The sequence below is a fragment of the Procambarus clarkii genome, chromosome 3 (genome assembly GCF_040958095.1).
Source record: "Procambarus clarkii isolate CNS0578487 chromosome 3, FALCON_Pclarkii_2.0, whole genome shotgun sequence".
Taxonomy (NCBI): domain Eukaryota; kingdom Metazoa; phylum Arthropoda; class Malacostraca; order Decapoda; family Cambaridae; genus Procambarus; species Procambarus clarkii.
Window position 1 is genome coordinate 11,624,212 of NC_091152.1, and position 27,360 is coordinate 11,651,571.

Genomic DNA, 27,360 nt, shown 5'->3' on the forward strand with positions numbered 1-27,360 from the left:
CGCTAATGACTTCTTTAACTATGAACCGGCTCACTTTAACTGCTTGTTTCTGAGCGCGTGGCCTCCCAGCAACCCAGGTGCGAGGTGGGGTGACGGGCTGTGGTGAAGGGTCGCGGGAGACTGGTATACTGTCTAAACATCTATAGTAGTAGTTGTTCTTTTTTTGCCGCAGTTCTTGATTAAATAGACGTGAATGAGTAGAATAGGCGATAATGGAGTAGGCCGAATCTCTTCCTAGAGATTTTACAGTGACAGTATCTAGAGATTAGTTCAGAGTAAAACTATGTTTTCCAAATTCTACACTCAATACCATCATTATAGGGGGATAAATGTCATATTTATTCATTACTTGTGTAAGGCTAGAAGGTTTTGGAGTAGCATTGGGTAGCTATGGGTGGCTTCGGGTGATGGACCCGCTCTGGGAGTATGGAGCTGTACACATCAGCTAATCACTTGTGTAATTATTAACATGCATTAAAATTAAAGTTATATTCAATACTATCATTATAGGGGTAAATATGTCATATTTCTTCATTACTTGTGTAAGGCTAGAAGGTTTTGGGGTAGCACTGCATAGGTATGGGTGGCTTATGGTAAATAGATGGACCTGCTCTGGGTGTGTGAAGAGCTACACCCACCAGCTAGTCAATTGTGTTATTAACATTCATAAATGCTAATTAGCCTTCAAAATTTATATTTCAAAAGGCAGGCAGAATTGTAAACATTTAATGTGACTTCATTTCAAGGAATGTATTTTAAGTGAAAGCCAAGATATGGTTAAATATATAATACCACATAATCATTGCTGTCTTATTGACACGTTAAAATTACATTCAAAACCATCATTATAGTCGGTAAATATGCTATATATTTCTTCATTACTTAAGTTATGCTAGAAGGTTTTGGGGTAGCATTGGGTAGCTATTGGCTTTGGGTAAATAGACGGACCCACTCTGGGTGTGTGGAGCGCTACACACCAGCCAATCACTTGTCTAATTAACATGCATATATGCAAATTAACCCTTAAACCGCGCAAATCATATATATATGATATCAGTGACAAAACCGAAACTGTGCACATCATTTATATATGCTTTCGTGTCTAGCGCTATAATTTAAATGCCCCGCCTGGGATAGGGGCAGCTATAGTACAGCCACGACCAATAGTTGCCAGATGCCACCTAGAAAAAAAATCTAGGCCAACATTCTTGGGTGTAAGAGCATCAGTATTGAGCAAGCCACCAAGGCTGGTGCACGCAGCACGAGCTCACAGCACCGCTGTTCAGCTTTTGACCACAGCATTGCCTACAAATGTCATAATATACACGATACTATTATTTGGCTATGATAATATTATAGAAGACCCCTGACTGTGATAAAACTGACCAGGATTCTGATAATAGCAGGATTGTGGTGATATTTAGCGCTGTGCTCCATGGATGGAGGAGTAAGGCTGTGGGAGGGACGGTTGTGGCATCGTCTTCTGACTGTCTATGGCCACCTTTTAGTGACTGCACTCACCATACAAGCTTAGTGGTTCGCTATGGTGAACACAAATGTATATATAACATGTGCATAGAGTGCAATAACAGCAAGTAGGCTGGGAGCTGCCATCTTGGTGACGGAGGTGCATCATCTGCATGACTTGTCATGTAGTTTATTGGTGGCCACTATGGTCTTTGGGCACCATACCAGCTTATTTGTACAGGTATGGTGAATAAAACAAGTACATACTTGTATATAATATGTGTATATAGCATAATAACACCACAAACAATAATGTTGGAGGAGAAATATTAGTGCGTCTGGCCTTGAGGGCGGCCGCCATCAGCTGACTGTGAGAGTACCTACGTCTTTGTGCCTTTACTTACCATACAAGCTTAGATGTACAGTTATGGTGAACAAAACATGTAAACACATATATATAATGTCTGTGTATAGTGAATAAATGTAAAAACAGTATTGTGGGAGGAGAATGAGGGCGAGTGAGGTGTTGTTGAGGGAGGGAGTGGCAGCGAGTGGCTGGCTGGTGTGTGGCAGTCACTCCTCATTGCATTTTGACTCACAATACCAACTTAGTGGTTCGTTATGGTGAGCAAAACATGCAGATACTTATATATACCTGTGTATATAGTGTAATAACAGCAAAACTATTTGTTTATTATTTTATAAAAATAATTGAATCACTAATATGCACACCATAATTTTGGGTACAGCGATGGTTCACACATTTTATAATATAAATATACCACAAATCACTCTATTGAATAATATTACTACAAAAAAACTAAGAAAAAATCAGAGATATTGAAATAATTTGGTAATAATATATTTGTGGCAATTGCCGCCTGACAGCTCGAGCGGAGTAGACCTCGTCTGGCGAAGGCTCTGTCAACGCCCCCTTTTTTGCCACACTTCCCTACCCTTTTGCGGCTAAAATATGCCACCTACGATTTTTTTGTTATTTTTTCCGTGATCAGGGAACAAAAATGAACACTTCTATAAGACGAAAAAAATTTTTGGAATTTTTTTGTTGTTGCTCCTGTGGGTGTTAAATCCATTTGGACCCCTAGCAGTTTGAGGGTTAATGCATCAGCTACTACATTATCCACTCGTCGGATAATGTAGGATAAATTGCCCCACAACGTTGTCACTTGGACCGTAGACTTGCTTTGGCATCACCAGCAGCTTATTTTCATCTAATTTCAAATTCAAATGTTTATTCGGGTAAAGTACATACATACAAGGTGTGATACAAATATTGATGAATTTATAGATAGAGCTAATATATACAATGCCTAAAGCCACTATTACGCAAAGGGTTTCGGGCAGAAAAACACTAAAGACTAAAACTTAATATTAATTGAGATTAAAGTATAAAATGTGTTGAGAAAATATATAAAATAAAAAAGGGGGGAATATGGCAGAAAAACAGCAAAAAATACAATTTGGTTGACAAATAGCATTGTTTAAATAAATAGCAGACATGGGTTGACATTATAGGGGTAAGGTAGGTTACAAGAAGTTAATTAGGTAGTGCTTAGTTTTTATCTTAACCCTTGTATGGCGCCTGGGTATTTAGCATGTGTCACCCACAGGTGCATACCAAAAAAAAAAAAATAATTTTTCTTCTAAACCTGTTAATTTGTGTTCACTGATCATGGAAAAAATAATAAAAAATCGTAAGTGGCATATATTGCCCGCTATAGGGTGGGGAAGTCTGGCAAAAAACAGGCGCTGACTCAGCGTGTGTCCCAGATGGTCTGTTGCTCGCCAGCTGTCAGGCCGGAGTTGCCACAAAGAAATAATTACCTAATTATTTCAATGTCTCTGATTGATTTTTCGTAGTTTTTTGCTGTAATATTATTCAATAGTGTGTAGTGTGATATATTTATATAATAAAATGAGTGAATCATCGCTGTACTCAAAAATATGGTGTGCATATTGTTGATTCAATTATTTTCATCAAACAGTGAACAAATACTTTGTCGGTTATTACACTATATACACAGGTTATATATAAGTATCTGCATGTTTTGTTTGCCATAACGAACCACTAAGTTGCTATTATGAGTCAAAAAGTAACGAGGAGTGGCCACCACACACCAGCCAGCCACTCGCTGCCACTCACTCCCTCAACACCTCACTCGCCCACATTCTCCTCCCACCATGCTGTTTTTGCTTTTATTCACTATATACAGACATTACATATAAGTATCTATATTCGTGTTCAGCATACCAACCACTAAGTTGGTATGCTGAGTGGCAGTGGCAGCCCGCCACTGGCTGCCACTCTCTCCCTCACCTCACCTCACCTGACTTGCCACCATTCTCCTCCCACCATACTGTTTTTAATTTTATATACAGACGTTATATATAAGTATTTTCATGTTTTGTTCACCATAACTGTTCATCTAAGTTTGTATGGTGAGTAAAGGCACAAAGACGTAGCTACTCACACAGTCAGCTGGTGACAGCTGCCCTCAAGGCCAGACGCACTAATATTTCTCCTCAAACAGTACTGTTTGTGGTGTTATTACGCTATATACACATGTTATATTGACTTACTTTTAATGAAGCTGAAGATTACGAAGCTGTGAAGATTACGTCATCCTCTGCAGCGCTTGTTTTATATTCTTTATATTGTATACAGGGTACATACTGTATGTACACTTATTTTCAGGCATATTTTAATAGAGTATCCTTCTGTTTCTTGATGTCACTTACTGTACTTTTCCCGATGTTAAACTCTGCTGCTGCTCGTGCATGAGAATATCCTTTATCAAGTTTCTTAATTAACTCCAGCTTCTGTGCAACCGTTAAGCGCTTCCTTTGGGTAACTTTTGGCATTTTGTAAATTAAAAAGATCACAATTACAGTACAGTAATATCCTTCACAATTGAAGCTAGCCGCGCGAGTTCACAGTAAACAATGGGAACACATGGCCCGGCGGAGTACATTCTAGGTCCGTGGGAAAAAAAATACCTAGTGCCTATACTATAAAAGGTATTTAATAAGAAAACAAAGACTTTTGCTTAATAAAAACTGTTTCAAAATATTTTATTAATAATAATTTACAATTTTCTTCATTAAAGTGAATCATTTTAAAAGAAAATTAAGATGTAATATATGACTCTGGACGATCCAGGTCGGTGGCCTGGTCGCCATGTGAGGGGACGCTGATGCCACAACAAACCCAATACTGACTGTCGGTAATATCGACCGCAGACCGGTATAGCAGGCTCCAGATACTGGTCTCCCAAACCGGCCGTTAATACCGGCAGATCGGTATAAAAGAGGCCGTTAAATTGAGTGGATACTATCTACCTGTTTTATTCATCATTCTTGTACAAGTAAACTGGTATGATGCCCAAAGACCATAGTGGTCACCAGTAAACTACATGATAAGTCGTGCAGACGACGCTCCTCCCTCACCAAAATGGCGGCTCCCAACCTACTCCTAATGTTGTTATTACACTCTATACACACGTTATATATAAGTATCTACATTTGTGTTCACCATAGCGAACCACTAAGCTGGTATGGTGTGAGTGCAGTCATTAAAAGGTGGCCACACACAGTCAGAAGACAATGCCACCACCCTCCCTCCCACAGCATTACTCCTCCCTCCATGGAGCACAGCACTAAATATCACCACAATCCTGCTATTATCAGAACCCTGGTCAGTTTTATCACAGTCAGGGGTCTTTTGTAATAATATCATCGCTAAATAATAGCAAGAACATGTATATTATGACATTTTAGGCAATGCTGTGGTCACAAGCTGAACAGCAGTGCTGTGAGCTCATGCTGCGTGCGTCAGGCTTGGTAGCTCACTCGATATTGAGGCCCCTCACACCCGAGAATTTGGCCTACGATTTAAAAAAAAAAAAGGCGTCTGTTTACAAGAGCCCTGATGAAGGTGTGGTGAACCCCCATGTATCCTCGGGCAGTTTAAATCTTGCGTGGTACTCCAAAACATCATATGATGCAGAGCGCAAGTTACTGCAAGTCACTCAATGCATTATATGATGTCTTGCGCAACTAAAGGGTTAAAGTGGTTGAGAGAGGTACAGTACATGATTGGGAAGGTCATTCCACATTCTGGGTTCTTTGATTTTGTTATGAAATGATACTTTTTCAGAGTAAAAATCTGTTTATTCATGTTCTACATTCAGCACCAACATTATAATGAGTAAATATATCATATTTATTCATTACTAACGTAATGTCAGGAAGCTTTGGGTGGCTTTGATTGGCTTTGGGTAATTAGACGGACCCACCCTAAGGTATTCTGGTAATTTTTTCCAAGATGGCTGCCTCTCACTGGAGGTCCCAAGAGTCCATTTCATACCCAACCAACCATTTGCACATTTTGAATGGGTACAAAATATTGAAAAGATATTTTCTTGGTTCACTCAGTTTCCAATGGACTGAGTTTTCTCAGCCAGCACAGCCCAGTGGTTAAGATGGTTATTGTAGTTAGACCTCATCTTCAAAAAGACATAGTTTCATTGGAGAAAGTACAATACTGGGAAAAAAAAAATAATTCCAGAATTAAGTTAACTCTCATACCAGGAAAGGTTGAGGGGCCACAGGGCTAACAAAACTACAAGTCCGACACGATGGGGCCTGATCTCATCGAAATGTTCAAAATACATTGGAACTTTGACTTGCGAATGCCCCACTTACGAATTCTTCAAGTTACAACCCCAATTTCGTTGGAAAATTCGACTCGACTTACGACATTGGCCTCAACTTGCGACTTTGTTGATACAAGTAAGGATCGTTTGAGCGCATGGTTTCTGGTGGCACAGGTGACCATGCCTTAATTTACGAGAGCCGCTCGCTTAGTGACGATCGTGCTTGTAAAGAATTGAATTGTTTTTATTTTTGTTTTGTTTTTTAACGTAACTTTAATTATTATATATCATGCCATGGGTCCCAAGAAAGTCAGTGGTAAGGTTCAGCCTAAGAAAATACATGTGAGGATGACCATAGAAGAAAAACAAGAGATCATTCATAGTGAATGAATGTGATGACTCATTACAGACAAATGTTAAAACGTAGGGAAAACAAGTCTCTACAGAAAGGCTCTTGGTGAAACAAACAAGCAGTGAATCACAACCAGGTTCTAGTGGTATGCAGGCAAGTCATAGGAGAGAGAGTACCCCAGAGAAGTCATCACTGCTTGATGATATAATGGAAAGGGACTCCCCTTCCAAACAGTAACACCTCTCCTCCTCCAACAGAGGAGTCTGTGTCCTCACCTCTGTTTCCTCACAGTCTTCCATACGCCAACCAGAGTCTTCAATAAAGGTAAGATATACATACTGTATTATAGCTAGTACAAAAAGAGTGGTATTTGGTATAAGATGTATTTTTGGGGGTGTAGAATGGATTAATTCAATTTACATTATTTCTTGTGGGAATATTCGTCTCAAGTTACAAATTTTCGAGTTACGACCCATCTCTGGGAACGGATTAAATTCGTAAGTGAAGGTACCGCTGTACTGAATAATTGGGAGAAAATTTATCTAGACAACTTCTTCAAAAGGTCAGATGTAACGCAAACAAGGAGCAATGGTTTCACGCTCAACAAGCCACACTGTAGGACTGAAAACAAGATGTAACCGGAACCGCCTATCCACTGAAGCCATAAATGCCTACATTCTGTTGAGCTTCAAAATCCATCTTGAAAAAATCATCAGGGCAAATTGGGGCTTTTGACAAACTGCTGGCTTCCTGTCCTTGTCAAGGCCACTACATGGCCTTCAGGGAAATTCAGGAAACTGGTGAGTTGTAGTGAGGCTAGGCGAGGAGTGAGGAAAAAGGTGAAAAAAGGTGAAGAAAGGAATGGCAAAGTCTTCTTTTGATTCTAGCCCATGGATAGATGTCTCCTCTCTGTTTGGAGTTTGCATCCTTTTAAAGCTGTTGCCAGGATCAGTGAGGAGTCTGATGCACTGTTCTCTGATTTGCTGCCTATGGACCCTCAGTGCTCGTCCTGCGAGATTGGTTGTAGTGTCTTGACTAGGGAGTACACTTCAGTACTCTCCAACCCCAGTAGAATGACATTTGGTTGAGGAACTTTTGAACAGGAAAAGAATGTGGCCTTTCCTACCTGGGTCACATCACCTCATCGTCATCACATCCTGGGTGCATCACAAGCATGGGAGGCAACACAGCAGACAGATAGGATACATTACAGAGAAATCGATGGTGTCATTGTGAAGAAGAGGTGGTCTTGTAATAGGCAGAAGGCAACTGTGTAATAATGAATTAATTGTATTAGCACAAAAAGCCAGAGTGTATTCAAACATGTTTGCCATTTTTTTGAGGTTCCCCCCACCCTCCCCCCAGGCCAAATTACTAACCCCGCCCAAGATTCAACCCCACAACAGGCTGACTAACTCCTGAGTACCTATTTACTACTAGGTGAACAAAGGCATTAGGTGAAAGGAAATGTGCCCAACCATTTCTGTCTTGCCCGGGATTCGAATCAAGAATTCTCGATTGTGCATAGAGAATGAACCTGACTGTACTGCTGGGACCTTCTTAATTTCCTATCACATAATGTTCCAGTTTACCTAGTAGTAATAAAGACAGCATTGAGTAAAAGGCGAGGCTTGATGGTGGTAAGTCAGGCTGGCCAGAGGCAATGAAGAAGAATCTCCAAGTTAATTTTCAGCTACATATACAGTACAACACATAAGGGTCCCAGTAGTACAGTCAGATTCATTCTCATCTCACAATCAAGAATTTCGGGTTTAAGTCCCCAGTGGGACAGAAATAGTTGGGTGTATTTCCTATCACCTAATGATCTGTTCACCTAGCAGTAAATAGGTACTCAGGAGTTAGTCAGCTTGCTGTGGGGTTGCATCCTGGGCAGAGTCAGTAATTCAACCTTGGGGTGGGGGAGAGGGGACCTCAATGAGAGCCTAACATGTATGAATGCACTCCGGCTGCCTATCCTCCGATACAATGAATTATAATTATTATTCAGATTCAGATTCAGATTCAGATGTTTATTCAGGTAAGGTATATACATACAAGTGATGTTACATTAATGGATTGATATATAGATAGAGCTAGTACATACAATGCCTAAAGCCACTATTACGCAATGCGTTTCGGGCAAGAAAAACATTAATATCTAGAACTTAATACTAATTGAGCATAAAGAATAAAAAGTGTTGAGAACAAATACAAATAAAGATAAAAAAAAGGGGGAACATGACTGAAAAAGCAGCACAAATACAATAGGTTGACAAACAGTGTTGATTAAAAAAAAAGAAAATAACAGACATGGGTTGACAATAGAGGAGTGAGGTAGATTACAGGGAATTTATTAGGTAGTGTTTAGTTTTTATCTTAAACTGGTTGAGAGAGGTACAGTCTTTAACATGGTTGGAAAGGTCATTCCACATTCTGGGCCCCTTGATTTGCAGAGCATTTCTAGTTTGATTAAGACGTACTCTAGGAATATCAAAACTGTATTTATTTCTGGTGTGGTGCTCATGGGTTCTGTTACAACCTTCTATGAAGCTTTTAAGATCAGGATTGGCATTATAGTTTAGCGTTTTATATATGTATAATACACATGAGAGAATGTGCAGCGACTTAATATCTAACATATTCAGAGATTTGAGTAGGGGTACCGAGTGATGTCTGGGGCCAGAGTTGGATATTGTTCTAATAGCAGCTTTGTGTTGGGTAATTAGAGGACGTAAGTGATTTTGGGTAGTAGAACCCCAAGCACAAATACCATAGTTGAGATAAGGATAGATAAGGGAGTAATAGAGAGTCACCAGGGCAGGGCGTGGTACATAATATCTGATCTTAGAAAGAATGCCCACAGTTTTTGAAACTTTTTTTGATATATTTAGAATGTGTCCCTGGAAATTCAGCTTGTGGTCAATGAGAATGCCAAGGAATTTGCCATCTAATTTGTTACAAATTTGGGTATTGTTTATTTTGAGATTTATAAGACTAGAGGATTTATTGCCAAACAGAATATAGAAAGTTTTGTCAATGTTAAGGGTGAGTTTGTTGGCAGTTAGCCAAAGATGGACTTTATTTAGCTCAGTATTTACTGTATTTATTTATTACAGTATTTACTGTATATATTTATTATTATTAGTATTTACAGTATTTATTTATTATCATAATAAAGTTCAGAATGCTTGGGATGTGTAATGATGCAAGAATAAATAAATAAGTTTGTAAAATAAATAAATAAGTGGCATGTGTAGAAGCTGACACACTACCCAGAACATGGGGAATTTTAAACTTGTATAAGAAGTGCTAACCCACATACATTACCACCGTATTTGCATTATCCAAAACCATTCAAATCGACAGCTCCTGTATTAAATAAAATATTCCACTCAATATGCATGTGTGGTATCAAATTCTAATTGACTATTTGTTATTAAAATAGTAGAGCAATGCTCATGTGACATCAGTGTCACTGTTTTAAGCATATATGTACAGTACTTTTTTTTTTTTTTTGAGATATATACAAGAGTTGTTACATTCTTGTGCAGCCACTAGTATGCGTTGCGTTTCGGGCAGGTCCCTGGAATACGATCCCCTGCTGCGAAGAATCGTTTTTTCATCCAAGTACACATTTTACTGTTGCGTTAAACAGAGGCTACAGTTAAGGAATTGCGCCCAGTAAATCCTCCCCGGCCAGGATACAAACCCATGACATAGCGCTCGCGGAACGCCAGGCGAGTGTCTTACCACTACACCACGGAGACTTGTCTGCTGCCTCTGTATTCTATTTCAACCGTATCACTGCCTATTACTGTATGTTTCCAATGTTTTAATTTACTGTATTTCTGTTTTAAATATTTTATTTATTTTACAATATTCTTGCAATAATTTAGTTTCCACTAAAATATTAACCAAATTCTGCATTGCAGGGTGAAGCTGGCCTAATTGGCATTGCAGGTACTCCAGGGCAGCCTGGCCCAAAGGGTGAGATTGGACCTGTTGGAGCCACAGGACTAGCAGGTAAAGATGGCCAGCCTGGACTACCAGGTCAACCAGGTCTACCAGGCCCTCCGGGTCCTCCTGGTCCTGCTCGAGCTTCATTCCAAAATATTGTCCCTGATGGACTGGGTCAGTATAGTCGTAAGTTGTAAACAATTCTAAAATATTTTACTGCATCTTTTTAACTATCCTTTCAAATCAAATAAGTGTTTCAACAGTTCTGACATGGTTTTTAACTTTAACAAAATAAGTATACAGACAGCCACGTGCTTTGCGAATGCCATCTATCCGAAAATACCAGTTTCCTGATTGGGGGTTGGATCAGATAGTGAAGTTCAGGAAGCTCAAGGTTCGCAAAAAATGGTTCTGGTATCTCATCAAGCAAGCGTCCACCTGTAACGGGGGGGGGGGGGGGGGAATAAGGATGAAGAAAAGTAAAGATAGATGGAGGGGAGGAGGAAGGAGGGATGAAGGATGAGTGGATAGAACATGGGGGAGGTTGACGCAGAGGCGAGTGGGAATAGAAAATGGGGAGTGAACGGGAAGAGGGGAAGCAGGAGGGAGAAAAGGGAGGAGGAGTAGAGTGATGTAGGAGGAGAAATAATAGAGAGAGTATAGGAGTAGGGAGAGTAGACTGACTGTTACACTATCTATGATGTTACACTGACTGATATTCTAAGATGTTCTTATGCTAATTTTACTTTACATGTTCTAATATAAGCTGCCACCACCTGTCATTGAAACTAAATTTTAATTCCACTTAAACAATACAACAGGAACACTACTTAAGAATATCTGAGGACCCCACAACCTGAGTGAGGGGAGGCGCGCCTCTAAGCCGCACCCCTACTCACTGGTCTCCCACGCCTCACTCGCCTCACGGCACCCTCACTCTCGTTTCCTCACTTTATCTCTACTTGAGTTTTCCATCTAGTTATTTCTAGGTTTTTCCCTCTAGTATCTCTAGCCTTAACTCTTACTTGTGGGGACATTGATTCAAAAAGAGGACTGAACAAAAGTCAAGCTTGTTATTCTACACATAGACATTTATTGAATCAAATTTTTTTTTATTTATTTTTTATTTCCATAGTTCTTACTATTTAACATTTTGACATCCTATTATTTTAACACAATATTGGCCAAATTAAAAGGGGGGGGGGGATCACCCACTCCATACACGCCCACACCATACATGGCTAAATGGTTCAGACTCCACTAGCTCGTCACCTATAAGACACACTTCTGCTTTAAGACAATGCATAACTGCACTCTCACCTTCTCAACTCAGATGGATGCACCCTGAGGGTGCCTGGGTGTCACCCGTCAGGTTGGGAAACTGGCTGTCACCTTCTCTCTGTGCAAGGCGGTTGCTAACTGAATCTACCAGCCACCCCCGATGTGAGGAAGCTGTGTACTCTTCCCTCATGCCCAAATAAAGACTGAGAAGCAAAACTAACCCTTATAGGACCCAGGCTGGTCCTGCAGTACACAAGGCCCTCCTTGTTACGTACTGCCATGTCAGCGGATTGAAGCTAGTCAACACCTCCCTCATACCATCTGGCTCCTCATGCACACACACAGGTTTTATTAAGACAATGCATAACTGAACTTTCACCTTCTCAACTCAGACGGATGCACCCTGAGGGTGCCTGGCTGTCATCCTAATACATTATGGAATGCATTAGGAAGTAATGTGGTGGAGGCTGACTCCATACACAGTTTCAAGTAATTACCTAAGTGTAGTTACAGGATGAAAGCTACGCTCGTGGTGTCCCGTCTTCCCAGCACTCTGTCATATAACGCTTTCAAACTACTGACGGTCTTGGCCTCCACCACCTTCTCACCTAACTTGTTCCAACCGTCTACCACTCTGTTTGCGAAAGTGAATTTTCTTATATTTCTTCGGCATCTGTGTTTAGCTAGTTTAAATCTATGACCTCTTATTCTTAAAGTTCCAGGTCTCAGGAAATCTTCCCTATCGATTTTATCAATTCCTGTTACTATTTTGTATGTAGCGATCATATCACCTTTTTTTCTTCTGTCTTCTATTTTTGGCATATTTAATGCCTCTAACCTCTCCTCGTAGCTCTTGCCCTTCAGTTCTGGGAGCCACTTAGTAGCATGTCTTTGCACCTTTTCCAGTTTGTTGATGTGCTTCTTAAGATATGGGCACCACACAACTGCTGCATATTCTAGCTTTGGCCTAACAAAAGTCGTGAACAATTTCTTTAGTATATTGCCATCCATGTATTTAAAAGCAATTCTGAAGTTAGAAAGCGTGACATAGGCTCCTCGCACAATATTCTTTATGTGGTCCTCAGGTGATAGTTTTCTATCTAGAACCACCCCTAGATCTCTTTCTTTATCAGAATTCTTTAAAGATTTCTCACATAATATATAGGTTGTGTGGGGTCTATGTTCTCCTATTCTACATTCCATAACATGGCATTTAATAACATTAAATTCCATTGCCAAGTGGCGCTCCATCTACTTATTTTGTCCAGGTCTTCTTGAAGGGCATGACAATCATCTAAGTTTCTTGTCCTTCCTGAGGTAATTACCTAAGTGTATTTACCTAAGTGTAGTTACAGGATGAGAGCTACGCTCGTGGTGTCCCGTCTTCCCAGCACTCTTTGTCATATAACGCTTTGAAACTACTGACGGTCTTGGCCTCCACCACGTCACTTAACTTGTTCCAACCGTCTACCACTCTATTTGCGAAGGTGAATTTTCTTATATTACTTCGGCATGTGTGTTTAGCTAGTTTAAATCTATGACCTCTTGTTCTTGAAGTGCCAGGTCTCAGGAAATCTTCCCTGTCGATTTTATCAATTCCTGTTACTATTTTGTATGTAGTGATCATATCACCTCTTTTTCTTCTGTCTTCTAGTTTTGGCATGTTTAATGCTTCTAACCTCTCCTCGTAGCTCTTACCCTTCAGTTCTGGAAGCCACTTAGTAGCATGTCTTTGCACCTTTTCCAGTTTGTTGATGTGCTTCTTAAGATATGGGCACCACACAACAGCTGCATATTCTAGCTTTGGCCTAACAAAAGTCATGAACAATTTCTTTAGTATATCGCCATCCATATATTTAAATGCAATTCTGAAGTTAGAAAGCATAGCATAGGCTCCTTGCACAATATTCTTTATGTGGTCCTCAGGTGATAGTTTTCTATCTAGAACCACCCCTAGATCTCTTTCTTTATCAGAATTCTTTAAAGATTTCTCACATAATATATAGGTTGTGTGGGGTCTATGTTCTCCTATTTCACATTCCATAACATGACATTTATTAACATTAAATTCCATTTGCCAAGTGGTGCTCCATCTACTTATTTTGTCCAGGTCTTCTTGAAGGGCATGACAATCATCTAAATTTCTTATCCTTCCTATTATCTTAGCATCATCAGTAAACATGTTCATATAATTCTGTATACCAACTGGTAGATCATTTATGTACACAATAAACATCACTGGTGCAAGAATTGAACCCTGTGGTACTCCACTTGTGACATTTCTCCATTCCGATACATTGCCTCTGATTACTGCCCTCATTTTTCTATCAGTCAGAAAATTTTTCATCCATGATAGAAGCTTACCTGTCACCCCTCCAATATTTTCCAGTTTCCAGAACAACCTCTTATGTGGAACTCTGTCGAAAGCCTTTTTTAGATCCAGATAGATGCAGTCAACCCAACCATCTCTTTCCTGTAATATCTCTGTGGCTCGATCATAGAAACTGAGTAAATTCAATACACAGGATCTTCCAGATCGAAAACCATACTGTCTGTCTGATATTATATCATTTCTCTCCAGGTGTTCTACCCATTTAGTTTTGATTAGTTTTTCCAATACTTTCACTATTACACTTGTCAATGATACAGGTCTATAATTGAGGGGGTCTTCCCTGCTGCCACTTTTGTAGATTGGAACTATGTTAGCCTGTTTCCACATGTCTGCTACGATTCCTGTACACAAGGATGCCTGAAAGATCAGGTGAAGTGGAATGCTGAGCTCAGATGCACATTCTCTCAGAACCCATGGTGAAACGCCATCTGGGCCAGCTGCTTTGTTCTTACCGAGCTCCTTGAGCATTTTTTCCACTTCGTCTCTAGACACCTCTATGTGCTCTATGTTGTTCTCTGGAATTCTTATTGTATCTGGTTCCCTAAAGATTTCATTTTGTACAAACACACTTTGGAACTTTTCGTTTAGTGTTTCACACATTTCCTTTTCATCTTCCGTGAATCTATTTCCCATTTTCAACCTCTGAATATTATCCTTTACCTGCAATTTGTTGTTTATGAATTTATAGAATAGACCTGGTTCTGTTTTACATTTGTCTGCAATCCCTTTTTCAAAATTTCTTTCTGCCTCTCTCCTCACTGCCATGTAGTTGTTTCTCGCATCTTTGTATCGCTGGTATGTTTGGGGGTTCGGCCTCTTCCTGTATTGATTCCATTTTTGTGTCTTTTGGTCTCTAGCCCTCTCGCAATTTCTATTGAACCAATCCTGTTTCCTAGTTCTGCATCTCTGTTATGGTATAAATTTTTTTGTGCCTTTATCATATATTTCACAAAATTTGACATACATCTCATTCACTTCCTTGCCTAGCATCAAGTCTGTCCAATTATACTCACTAAACAAATTTCTAAGGTCACCATAATGTCCTCTCCTGAAGTCTGGTTTTTCAACTGCTTCAACCTCCTTATTTTCTTCCAGCTTATAACGCATTGCATACTTTATTCCCAAAAAGACATGGTCACTTTTACCCAAGGGAGGAAGGTACTGAATGTCAAATCTCTCTTCCTCCTTCCTGGTAAATATCAAATCTAGCATGGAGGGAACGTCCCCTTCCCTCATCCTCGTAGCTTGTTTAACATGTTAATACAAGAATGTTTCCAGGATGAGGTCTACAAATTTACAGGTCCAAAAATCTTCTGTTTTAGCTTCATATGCTTCCCAGTCTATGGATTTCAAGTTGAAGTCACCGACTATCAACAGTCGTGATCTATCGTTATCCGCTCTCGCTATAATCTCTCTCATTATTGTTATAAGACCTTCACGTTTACTATCTAGCTCCTCCTTTGACCATGTGCTGCTTGGCGGTGGACTATATGCATTTATTATCATTAGTTTATCATCCTCATGGCAGATCTCTAGTGCTATTATGTCAACTTCTTGTGGATTGGCAGTCATTATTTCGTTCACCTTTAGGTGTTCTTTTACCAGCACAGCAACGCCACCGCCTTTCCTAATTTTTCTGTCCCGTCTCCAAATTGAGTAGCCCCTTGGGAATATGACCTCATTTAAAATTACATCTTCAAGTTTTGTCTCCGTGAGTGCAACAATGTCTGGTGTCTGCAGCTGTAGTACATCACTTAACTCCAGTATCTTCGATCTCACTCCATCTATGTTGGTGTATGCAATCTTCAGGAACTTGTTCCCCCTCTCCTTATTCTTCACTCCCCATCTCTCTATTGATTTTGTTGGTTTGCCTTTATGTACCACTTTACTGGTTTGCCTACCCCTATCACTTTGTAGAAAAAAAGAATTTATTTCTTCTTCATTCCTGCTCTCATTTAAATGTTTTACCTCGGCGAGGTTCAGTTTCAGCTTCTCTCTATCTTCTTTTGAAAGATCTCGTCTTAACGACCACCCTTTCCCATCCTCATCACTTTGCAATTTTCTAGCATTCCTTAGTACTTCTTCCATCTGTTTGGCACCGTTTAGGGTGATCCTCAAAGGTCGATCTTTCCCTTTTACGTACCTGCCTATTCTCCTGTAGTCGCACACATTCTCTATGGTTGTAAGACCTTCCACGAGGCCAACAATTGTATCTACTACTTTAGCTTCTTCTACAGCTCTTTCTGACCTAGATGTTATCGCCTTTTCTTTGCAGCCAAAAATGATCAGGGACTTACTCCGATCAACTGTGTTTGTGTGTGTGTGTAATTACCTAAGTGTAATTACCTAAGTGTAGTTACAGGATGAGAGCTACGCTCGTGGTGTCCCGTCTTCCCAGCACTCTTTGTCATATAACGCTTTGAAACTACTGACGGTCTTGGCCTCCACCACCTTCTCACTTAACTTGTTCCAACCGTCTACCACTCTATTTGCGAAGGTGAATTTTCTTATATTTCTTCGGCATCTGTGTTTAGCTAGTTTAAATCTATGACCTCTTGTTCTTGAAGTTCCAGGTCTCAGGAAGTCTTCCCTGTCGATTTTATCAATTCCTGTTACTATTTTGTACGTAGTGATCATATCACCTCTTTTTCTTCTGTCTTCTAGTTTTGGCATATTTAATGCTTCTAACCTCTCCTCGTAGCTCTTGCCCTTCAGTTCTGGGAGCCACTTAGTAGCATGTCTTTGCACCTTTTCCAGTTTGTTGATGTGCTTCTTAAGATATGGGCACCACACAACAGCTGCATATTCTAGCTTTGGCCTAACAAAAGTCATGAACAATTTCTTTAGTATATCGCCATCCATGTATTTAAATGCAATTCTGAAGTTAGAAAGCATTGCATAGGCTCCTTGCACAATATTCTTTATGTGGTCCTCAGGTGATAGTTTTCTATCTAGAACCACTCCTAGATCTCTTTCTTTATCAGAATTCTTTAAAGATTTCTCACATAATATATAGGTTGTGTGGGGTCTATGTTCTCCTATTCCACATTCCATAACATGACATTTATTAACATTAAATTCCATTTGCCAAGTGGTGCTCCATATACTTATTTTGTCCAGGTCTTCTTGAAGGGCATGACAATCATCTAAATTTCTTATCCTTCCTATTATCTTAGCATCATCAGCAAACATGTTCATATAATTCTGTATACCAACTGGTAGATCATTTATGTACACAATAAACATCACTGGTGCAAGAACTGAACCCTGTGGTACTCCACTTGTGACATTTCTCCATTCCGATACATTGCCTCTGATTACTGCCCTCATTTTTCTATCAGTCAGAAAATTTTTCATCCATGATAGAAGCTTACCTGTCACCCCTCCAATATTTTCCAGTTTCCAGAACAACCTCTTATGTGGAACTCTGTCGAAAGCCTTTTTTAGGTCCAGATAGATGCAGTCAACCCAACCATCTCTTTCCTGTAATATCTCTGTGGCTCGATCATAGAAACTGAGTAAATTCGATACACAGGATCTTCCAGATCGAAAACCATACTGTCTGTCTGATATTATATCATTTCTCTCCAGGTGTTCTACCCATTTAGTTTTGATTAGCTTTTCCAATACTTTCACTATTACACTTGTCAATGATACAGGTCTATAATTGAGGGGGTCTTCCCTGCTGCCACTTTTGTAGATTGAAACTATGTTAGCCTGTTTCCACACGTCTGCTACGATTCCTGTACACAGGGATGCTTGAAAGATCAGGTGAAGTGGAATGCTGAGTTCAGATGCACATTCTCTCAGAACCCATGGTGAAACGCCATCTGGGCCAGCTGCTTTGTTCTTCCTGAGCTCCTTTAGCATATTTTCCACTTCATCTCTAGACACCTCTATCCGCTCTATGTTGTTCTCTGGAATTCTTATTGTGTCTGGTTCTCTGAAGATTTCATTTTGTACAAACACACTTTGGAACTTTTCATTTAATGTTTCACACATTTCCTTTTCATTTTCCGTGAATCTGTTTCCCATTTTCAACCTCTGGATATTATCCTTTACCTGCAATTTGTTGTTTATGAATTTGTAGAATAGGCCCGGTTCTGTTTTACATTTATCTGCTATCCCTTTTTCAAAATTTCTTTCTGCCTCTCTCCTTACTGCTGTATAGTTGTTTCTCGCATCTTTGTATCGCTGGTATGTTTGGGGGTTTGGCCTCTTCCTATACTGATTCCATTTTTGTGTCTTTTGGTCTCTTGCCCTCTCACAATTTCTGTCGAACCAATCCTGTTTTCTGGCCCTGCGTCTCTGTTTTGGTATGAATGTTTGTGTGCCTTCCTCGTATAGTTTTAAAAATTTGGCATACATTTCATTTACTTCCCTGCCTAGCAACAATTCTGTCCAATTACACTCATTAAAAAAATTTCGAAGTTCCCCATAGTTGCCTCTCCTTAAATCGAGTTTATCAACTGTTTCAATGTCCCCATTTTCTTCTAGATGATATCTTAAAGCATATTTAATGTCCAACAGGACGTGATCACTCTTTCCCAAGGGAGGAAGGTACTGGATGTCAAAAATCTCTTCTTCTTTCCTGGTGAATACTAGATCCAGTACTGACGGTATATCTCCTTCCCTCATTCTTGTGGCTTGCTTTATGTGTTGATACAAGAATGTCTCCAGAATGAGGTTCACAAATCTGCATGTCCAAAAGTCCTCCGTTCTTGCTTCATAGGCCTCCCAGTCTATTGCTCTAAAGTTGAAGTCCCCCAGTATCAACAGTCGTGATTTATCTTTATCTGCTTGTACAATAATATCTCTCATGACCATTATGAGGCCCTCTCGTTTGTCGTCCAGTTCTTCCTTTGTCCACGTGTTGCTTGCTGGTGGGCTGTAGGCATTTACAATTATCAGGTTATCATCCTGATTCCAGACCTGCAATGCCATTATGTCAATATCTCGAGGGTTTTCAAATATTAACTCTTTTACCTTCAGGTGTGTGTGTGTGTGTGTGTGTAATTACCTAAGTGTAATTACCTAAGTGTAGTTACAGGATGAGAGCTACGCTCGTGGTGTCCCGTCTTCCCAGCACTCTTTGTCATATAACGCTTTGAAACTACTGACGGTCTTGGCCTCCACCACCTTCTCACTTAACTTGTTCCAACCGTCTACCACTCTATTTGCGAAGGTGAATTTTCTTATATTTCTTCGGCATCTGTGTTTAGCTAGTTTAAATCTATGACCTCTTGTTCTTGAAGTTCCAGGTCTCAGGAAGTCTTCCCTGTCGATTTTATCAATTCCTGTTACTATTTTGTACGTAGTGATCATATCACCTCTCTTTCTTCTGTCTTCTAGTTTTGGCATATTTAATGCTTCTAACCTCTCCTCGTAGCTCTTGCCCTTCAGTTCTGGGAGCCACTTAGTAGCATGTCTTTGCACCTTTTCCAGTTTGTTGATGTGCTTCTTAAGATATGGGCACCACACAACAGCTGCATATTCTAGCTTTGGCCTAACAAAAGTCATGAACAATTTCTTTAGTATATCGCCATCCATGTATTTAAATGCAATTCTGAAGTTAGAAAGCATTGCATAGGCTCCTTGCACAATATTCTTTATGTGGTCCTCAGGTGATAGTTTTCTATCTAGAACCACTCCTAGATCTCTTTCTTTATCAGAATTCTTTAAAGATTTCTCACATAATATATAGGTTGTGTGGGGTCTATGTTCTCCTATTCCACATTCCATAACATGACATTTATTAACATTAAATTCCATTTGCCAAGTGGTGCTCCATATACTTATTTTGTCCAGGTCTTCTTGAAGGGCATGACAATCATCTAAATTTCTTATCCTTCCTATTATCTTAGCATCATCAGCAAACATGTTCATATAATTCTGTATACCAACTGGTAGATCATTTATGTACACAATAAACATCACTGGTGCAAGAACTGAACCCTGTGGTACTCCACTTGTGACATTTCTCCATTCCGATACATTGCCTCTGATTACTGCCCTCATTTTTCTATCAGTCAGAAAATTTTTCATCCATGATAGAAGCTTACCTGTCACCCCTCCAATATTTTCCAGTTTCCAGAACAACCTCTTATGTGGAACTCTGTCGAAAGCCTTTTTTAGGTCCAGATAGATGCAGTCAACCCAGCCATCTCTTTCCTGTAATATCTCTGTGGCCCGATCATAGAAACTGAGTAAATTCGATACACAGGATCTTCCTGATCGAAAACCATACTGTCTGTCTGATATTATATCATTTCTCTCCAGGTGTTCTACCCATTTAGTTTTGATTAGCTTTTCCAATACTTTCACTATTACACTTGTCAATGATACAGGTCTATAATTGAGGGGGTCTTCCCTGCTGCCACTTTTGTAGATTGGAACTATGTTAGCCTGTTTCCACACGTCTGCTACGATTCCTGTACACAGGGATGCCTGAAAGATCAGGTGAAGTGGAATGCTGAGCTCAGATGTGTGAGAATGCTGAGTGTGTGTGTGTGTGTGTGTGTGTGTGTGTGTGTGTGTATGGGGAGAGGTGGGAGAGAGGGAGGGGAAGAAGGAACAAAGGAAGAGAGGGCGGCGGAAGGGAGTGAATGAGGGAGAGAAGTTAGGGGAGGTTAGGGATCAAGTGACAATCAAGTGAGGAGTGTCACTTGATCTCTGTACCTCTGTGAGGGGGGCCTAGTTCTGGCTCTGGTCCCCTGGTAGGCAAAACATAATTTCATGGCTGATGAGACATAGTAACTGGGAGCCATCTCACTGAGATAACTTCAGGGAGATACTGGGGCTTTCCCAGAAAAAGGCATTTCATTACATGCATTGCAGGTGTAAATCTTTTTCTTGTACTTCTACATTAGTTTTAATCCAGTTTTGATATTACGTACGCTACACAAATCAACAGCCTTTTCCAGTCACAAGAAATGGCTGAAAAACATTTACCTATGGAAAATATGTTTATTACATACATAATAAGATTCCTGATGTATTGTTTTAATTATAATGAAAGTTGTTTAAAAAGTATATGAAGCAAAAGACCTAAACAAATTTTTATGTTGTACTTTCTAAAGTTAAATATAAAATAAACATATACCTTGAGGTTACCTTGAAGTGCTTCCGGGGCTTAGTGTCCCCGCGGCCCGGTCGTCGACCAGGCCTCCTGGTTGCTGGACTGATCAACCAGGCTGTTAGACGCGGCTGCTTGTAGCCTGACGTATGAGTCACAGCCTGGTTGATCAGGTATGTATGTGTGTATATATATATATATATATATATATATATATATATATATATATATATATATATATATATATATATATATATATATATATATATATATATATATATATATATATATATATATATATATATATAATATCGTACCTAGTAGCCAGAACTCACTTCTATGCCTACTATGCAAGGCCCGATTTGCCTAATAAGCCAAGTTTTCATGAATTAATTGTTTTTCGACTACCTAACCTACCTAACCTAACCTAACCTAACTTTTTCGGCTACCTAACCTAACCTAACCTATAAAGATAGGTTAGGTTAGGTTAGGTAGGGTTGGTTAGGTTCGGGCATATATCTACGTTAATTTTAACTCCAATAAAAAAAAATTGACCTCATACATAATGAAATGGGTAGCATTATCATTTCATAAGAAAAAAATTAGAGAAAATATATTAATTCAGGAAAACTTGGCTTATTAGGCAAATCGGGCCTTGCATAGTAGGCTGAGAAGTGCGTTCTGGCTACTAGGTACGACATATATATATATATATATATATATATATATATATATATATATATATATATATATATATATATATATATATATATATATTATATATATTATATATATATATATATATATATATATATATATATATATATTATATATATATATATACATACAGTATATATATATCTGAAAGAATTTTCAAGAGTAACCATGGCTTGACTATAATTAGCAATGTATGATTTAATAGACTATAGTTGGTGATTCATGATTTAGTGATTTATGACTCTATTTAGTGATTTATGATTTAGTGATTTAGTATACTATAATTGGTACTTAATGATCTAGTAGAATATAATTAATAATTTCAAAGTCCCAGTAGTACAGTAAGGTTCATTCTCAACTCACAATCGAGAATTTTGGGTTTGAATCCAAGGCGGGACAGAAATGGTTTGGCACATTTCCTATCATCTAATGCACCTGTTCACCTAGCAGTAAGTAGGTACTCAGGAGTTAGTCAGCTTGTTGTGGGGTTGTATCATGAGCAGGGTCAGTAATTCAACTTGAGGGGGGGAAGAACCTCAATATACGCCTAATGTGTATGTATACAAAGGAAGATACTACCCAGTGTGCATAACTTAAAAGCTTTTGAAGGGTATAACCGTGTCTATATCTCCCCAGACCACAAGTTGAAGTTAAGAGGAAAGTGCTAAGTACTAAGAGGAAAGTTAATGGAGTTAAGGAACCTAGAAGCAAACAAAGATTCAAAGTTAGTGATCAGGAGAGGACAGGTGATCAAAATAGTAGATGGAGGAGAGGAGGTAGTCCTCCACCCAGCCAGACAGAACTAACTCTATATATCTCGGAAGATGGACAGGCACAAAACCAGAATGACAACGAACAAAATAATTATGTACAGAATTTAGGAGCTATCTCACAGCCCAATATTAACAACGAAAGAAATTTAAAGTGCTTCTATACTAATGCCAGAAGCCTAGCAAGTAAATTTGATGCATTGTGTGCATATGCTGAGGCAGAGACTCCAAACATCATTAGCATATGGGAAACATGGGGGGCGAGAGGACATTATTGAAGGGGAATTCCTCCTCTCAGGGTATCATCCATCATTCAGAAAGGCACCCACAAATAAGGAACTGAACTCCATGGGTTCCTCTGAGTCCGTATGGTGCAATATACTAATTCAAGATGGTAACATGCTGACAGTTGGAGTATGATACAGGGCTGGCACAGCAAACATCAGAGGAAATTACAGATCTGCATAATGTGATCAATGCAGCATCACAAACCCAAACTCTTAAAATGGGAGATTTTAACCATGAGACAATAGATTGGGTAAATCTGACATCACAAGCAGAAGGAGATCAATTTCTCGACCTGGTGCAGGACTCATTTCTCATACAGCATGTGGTAGAGCCCATTCAAAGTAACAACATTCTGGACCTTGTGCTAACATCAGAAGAGGCCATGGTCATTCAAATTCAAGTAGGGGAAAAGCTTACCCCATCATGTGATTAAAATATTCTAAGATAGAATACAGTTACAGAAACTATCGTAAAGGTCCAGGATGATGACTTTCTAGATTACCATAGAGCAAACTGTCAGGATATGGGAGAGGAATTGCAAAACACCCCATGGAGGGAGCTGATAGGTGATCAAGGCATGGAAACATTATTGGAAAATTTCAAAAAGGTCATTACTGAACTTGTACAAAGGTATGTGCCAAAAAGGAGAAAGAAAAGAAAATGAACAAGATGGATGACACAAGTAGTAAAAATAAGCATCTTGAGGTTATCTTGAGATGATTTCGGGGCTTTAGTGTTCCCGCGGCCCGGTCCTCGACCAGGCCTCCACCCCCAGGAAGCAGCCTGTGACAGCTGACTAACACCCAGGTACCTATTTACTGCTAGGTAACAGGGGCATTCAGGGTGAAAGAAACTTTGCCCATTTGTTTCTGCCTCGTGCGGGAATCGAACCCGCGCCACAGAATTACGAGTCCTGCGCGCTATCCACCAGGCTACGAGACCCTTAGCATTAATAACTAAACGGAACTTCTGGAGATAGTATAACTCCACAATGAACATCATGGACTATGAGTTATATAAAAAGGCATTAAATGCAGCACTCTGGGAATTAGATTAGCCAAAAGAAACTTCGAAAGAAAATTTACCCAAATCATAAAGGAAGATCCAAAATTGTTCTGTGTATATATACAAAGTAAAACCAAAACAAAGGACTCTGTAGGACCCCTAAAAGATGAGACTAACAACATTATATTGGATGATAAAAGGGCAGCAAACACTCTGAATGAATACTTTACATCAGTGTTCACACTAGAAAGATTGAACGACATCCTATCACTTACACAAATGTTTGAAGGAGGTGAAGAGAATGAATTAAGGGATATATACCCTTTACATGCAACACAATCAGGAAGAGCATCGACAAACTAAAAGACTCAAAAGCCCCAAGTGTGGATGGATTTCAATCCAAAGTCATAAAGGAACTGGCAAATGCTCTGTGCTTGCCACTGAAACTCCTCTTTAGAAAATCCCTAGACGAAAGAATAGTTCTCCTGGATTGGAAATATGCAAATGTTACCCCCTATTTTAGAAAAAGGCAGAAAGAGTGTAGCAGAAAACTACTGTCTGATCAGCTAGACATCACACATTTGCAAGCTCATGGATAAAATTCTAAGGGAAGGAATCATACAACATCTTGCAGAAAACAATCTTGTAAAATCAACGCAACATGGATTTGTTAAAAATAGATCCTGCCTTACCAACCTGCTCACATTTCTGGAAATGGTAACCGGCTATTCAGACAAAGGATTCCTGGTAGATGTAGCTTGCATGAACTTTACTAAAGCTTTTGACAAGGTACCACATGAGAGACTGGCAAGGAAATTACAGGCTCATGGAATAAATGGGAAAATCCTGGAATGGATAAAAAATGGTTAAAACATTGAAAACAAAGGGTAGTGCTAAATGGGAATGAATCTGTCTGGGGAAATGTGCTAAGTGGGGGTGCCACAGGGATCTATTTTGGGGCCAACCCTCTTTGTAATATACATCAATGACATTGATGAGAATATTACAAACCACATCATCAGATTTGCAGATGACACTAAAATCTATGGTAAAGTGGAAAGTGAAGGTAATATTAAGACCTTACAAAGAGCTCTACATGAACTTCACAAGTGGTCAGATGACTGGCAAATGCCTTTTAATATAGATAAATGCAAAATCTTGCATGTGGAGCAAAACAATCTACTTCACAACTACCAAATTGACAGCACTACCTTACAACAGATCAGTGAAGAAAAGGACCTTGTAGTCAGAATCCATCATTCGTTAAAAGTTGCACAACAAGTGGGAGCGTCGGTAAAATAAGCGAACCAAACCCCCTGGGAATAATCAACCGTACCTTTACCTTCAAGGAAAAAGAAAGTAGACGTTCAATTGTATTAATCTCTGGTGTGCCCCCACCTGGATTATTGCATCCAGACATGGAGACCTCATCTTCAGAAAAACATAGTTGCTCTGGAGAAGGTGCAACACCAGGCAACAAAAATCATATTAGAGCTTAGTCATTTCACATATCAGGAATGCTCCTGAGGCCACTGGGCTAACAACACTGCAAACCGGGCATGACAGGGCGGATCAAGTCGTAAATGCCAAAACTCTGCTGGGTTTTAAAATTCAAATTCAAATGTTTATTCAGGTAAAGTACATACATACAAGAGATGATACAAAAATTGATAGATCAGCTGGAAAAGATCACCAGAGCAAATGGGGAGACCTTTGACAAGCTGCCGGTTTCCTGTCCTGATCGAGGCCACTAGTATTAGTGGCCCTCAGGTAAATTCAGGTAATTAATGTATACACTCTGGCTGCCTGTCCCCAATACAATGAATTATTATTATTAAATTATTTATGATTTAACAGTTTAGTAGACTACAATTAGTGGTTTATGATTTTGAAAATTTGCCTCCTGGTACAGTATAATAATCATGTCCAAAAAAGAATAATTCATAGTCAATGGTGCATACTTGTGTCCTCAGGTGACTACAATGGTGGTCTTGGCTATGGAATTGAGGGAAGTGGCTTTGGCATTAGTATTGACGATGATGAGTACCCAATAGGCATTCCTGGATTGCCTCTTCCTCGTGGTCATCCTGGGCCTCCTGGACCCAAGGGTAAGTGTGCAATGAGTTTTTAATTTGCAAAAGTTCAGTGTTGTGTTCTGAAAACTATTTCCTGAAGAAACCTAATTTCATTCCTGCTACTGTATATGTAATTTTGGTCTACAGGCGCACCTCCAAAATCCAGATTATATTATTCTGGACTGTTCAGGATTTGGGTAAAAATCTTGATTTAATCAAATTTGCTTTTTTGAGGACTAATCACCAAATTTTCCATATTTTTCTTAAAGGAAATTATGCAATAAGTCTGCAGTTTTAGACAAACAAATAATATATTAGTAAAGGGTTTGTATGCCAATAAATATTCATACAAACAAATTATTTATTCATTTGATTGTAATGCAGGCTCATCTTGATAACACATGAGTCAATAAAATATACTTATAGCACTATATCATGCAGACTGCTAAACTACTGTTGTCACCCTGAACTGGTCTTGAAGTTCTCAATGCCCATGATTAACCCTTAGACCGCGCAATACATATATAGATGATTTGAGTAACATTAACGATACCACACAATACATTAATAGCTGTTTGTTTTAGTGTCTAGCGCTTTAATTTAAACACTCCGTGTGAGATAGGGGCAGCTATAGTGCAGCCATGACCGATAGTTGGCAGACGCCACCTACAAAAAAAAATCGTGGCCAACATTCCTGGGTGTGAGAGCCTCAGTACTGAGCAAGCCACCAAGGCTAGCATATGCAACATGAACTCACAGTACTGCTGTTCAGCTTGTGACCACAGCATCACCTAAAAATGTCAAAATATATATGTACATGCTATTATTTACCGAAGATAGTATTACAGAAGACCCTTGACTGTGATATAACTGACCAGGATTCTGATAATAGCAGGATTGTAATACACAATGTACAATGTTAGATGTACTCTAATACACAATGTACCCAATCTGAACTTGAGTCCTGGTTTTGTTGCTGTGGACTCTTCCCTTTCACAGTATATACTCAAATGCTCTAATTTTTCTAGCAAACGTGACCTAACATAAGTTTACCCTTCCATTTATCTTTCTTTCTCTTTCCTTCTCTTTCCTTTTCTTTCTCTCTTCTCTCTTTTTTCTGTTCATTGTTTTCTCTTACGTTCCCTTGCTATCCTCTTCTTATTCCTATTACTATCTCCTTCTCATTCAGTGGTTATAATAGGAGCTGCCTCGTATGGGCCAATAGGCCCTCTGCAGTTCATGTTCCTACTACTATCCCCTATTCCCTATACTACACCCTACTTTCTCCTCACCTCTCTCTTGCCT

General features: G+C 39.4%; 1 protein-coding gene across 2 annotated transcripts in view; it reads left to right on the forward strand.

Moving 5' to 3' along the window:
• The window catches only part of LOC123760948 (uncharacterized), a 709,495-nt gene that overhangs the window by 587,428 nt on the left and 94,707 nt on the right, over positions 1 to 27,360 (forward strand). Inside the window, exons 9-10 of one of the 2 annotated variants that reach the window (XM_069329132.1) lie at positions 10,428 to 10,638; positions 25,954 to 26,088. In XM_069329132.1, coding sequence (XP_069185233.1) covers positions 10,428 to 10,638; positions 25,954 to 26,088 — 346 coding nt within the window. The remainder of the gene's footprint in view (positions 1 to 10,427; positions 10,639 to 25,953; positions 26,089 to 27,360) is intronic. The other variant, XM_069329138.1, reaches the window with a different exon arrangement.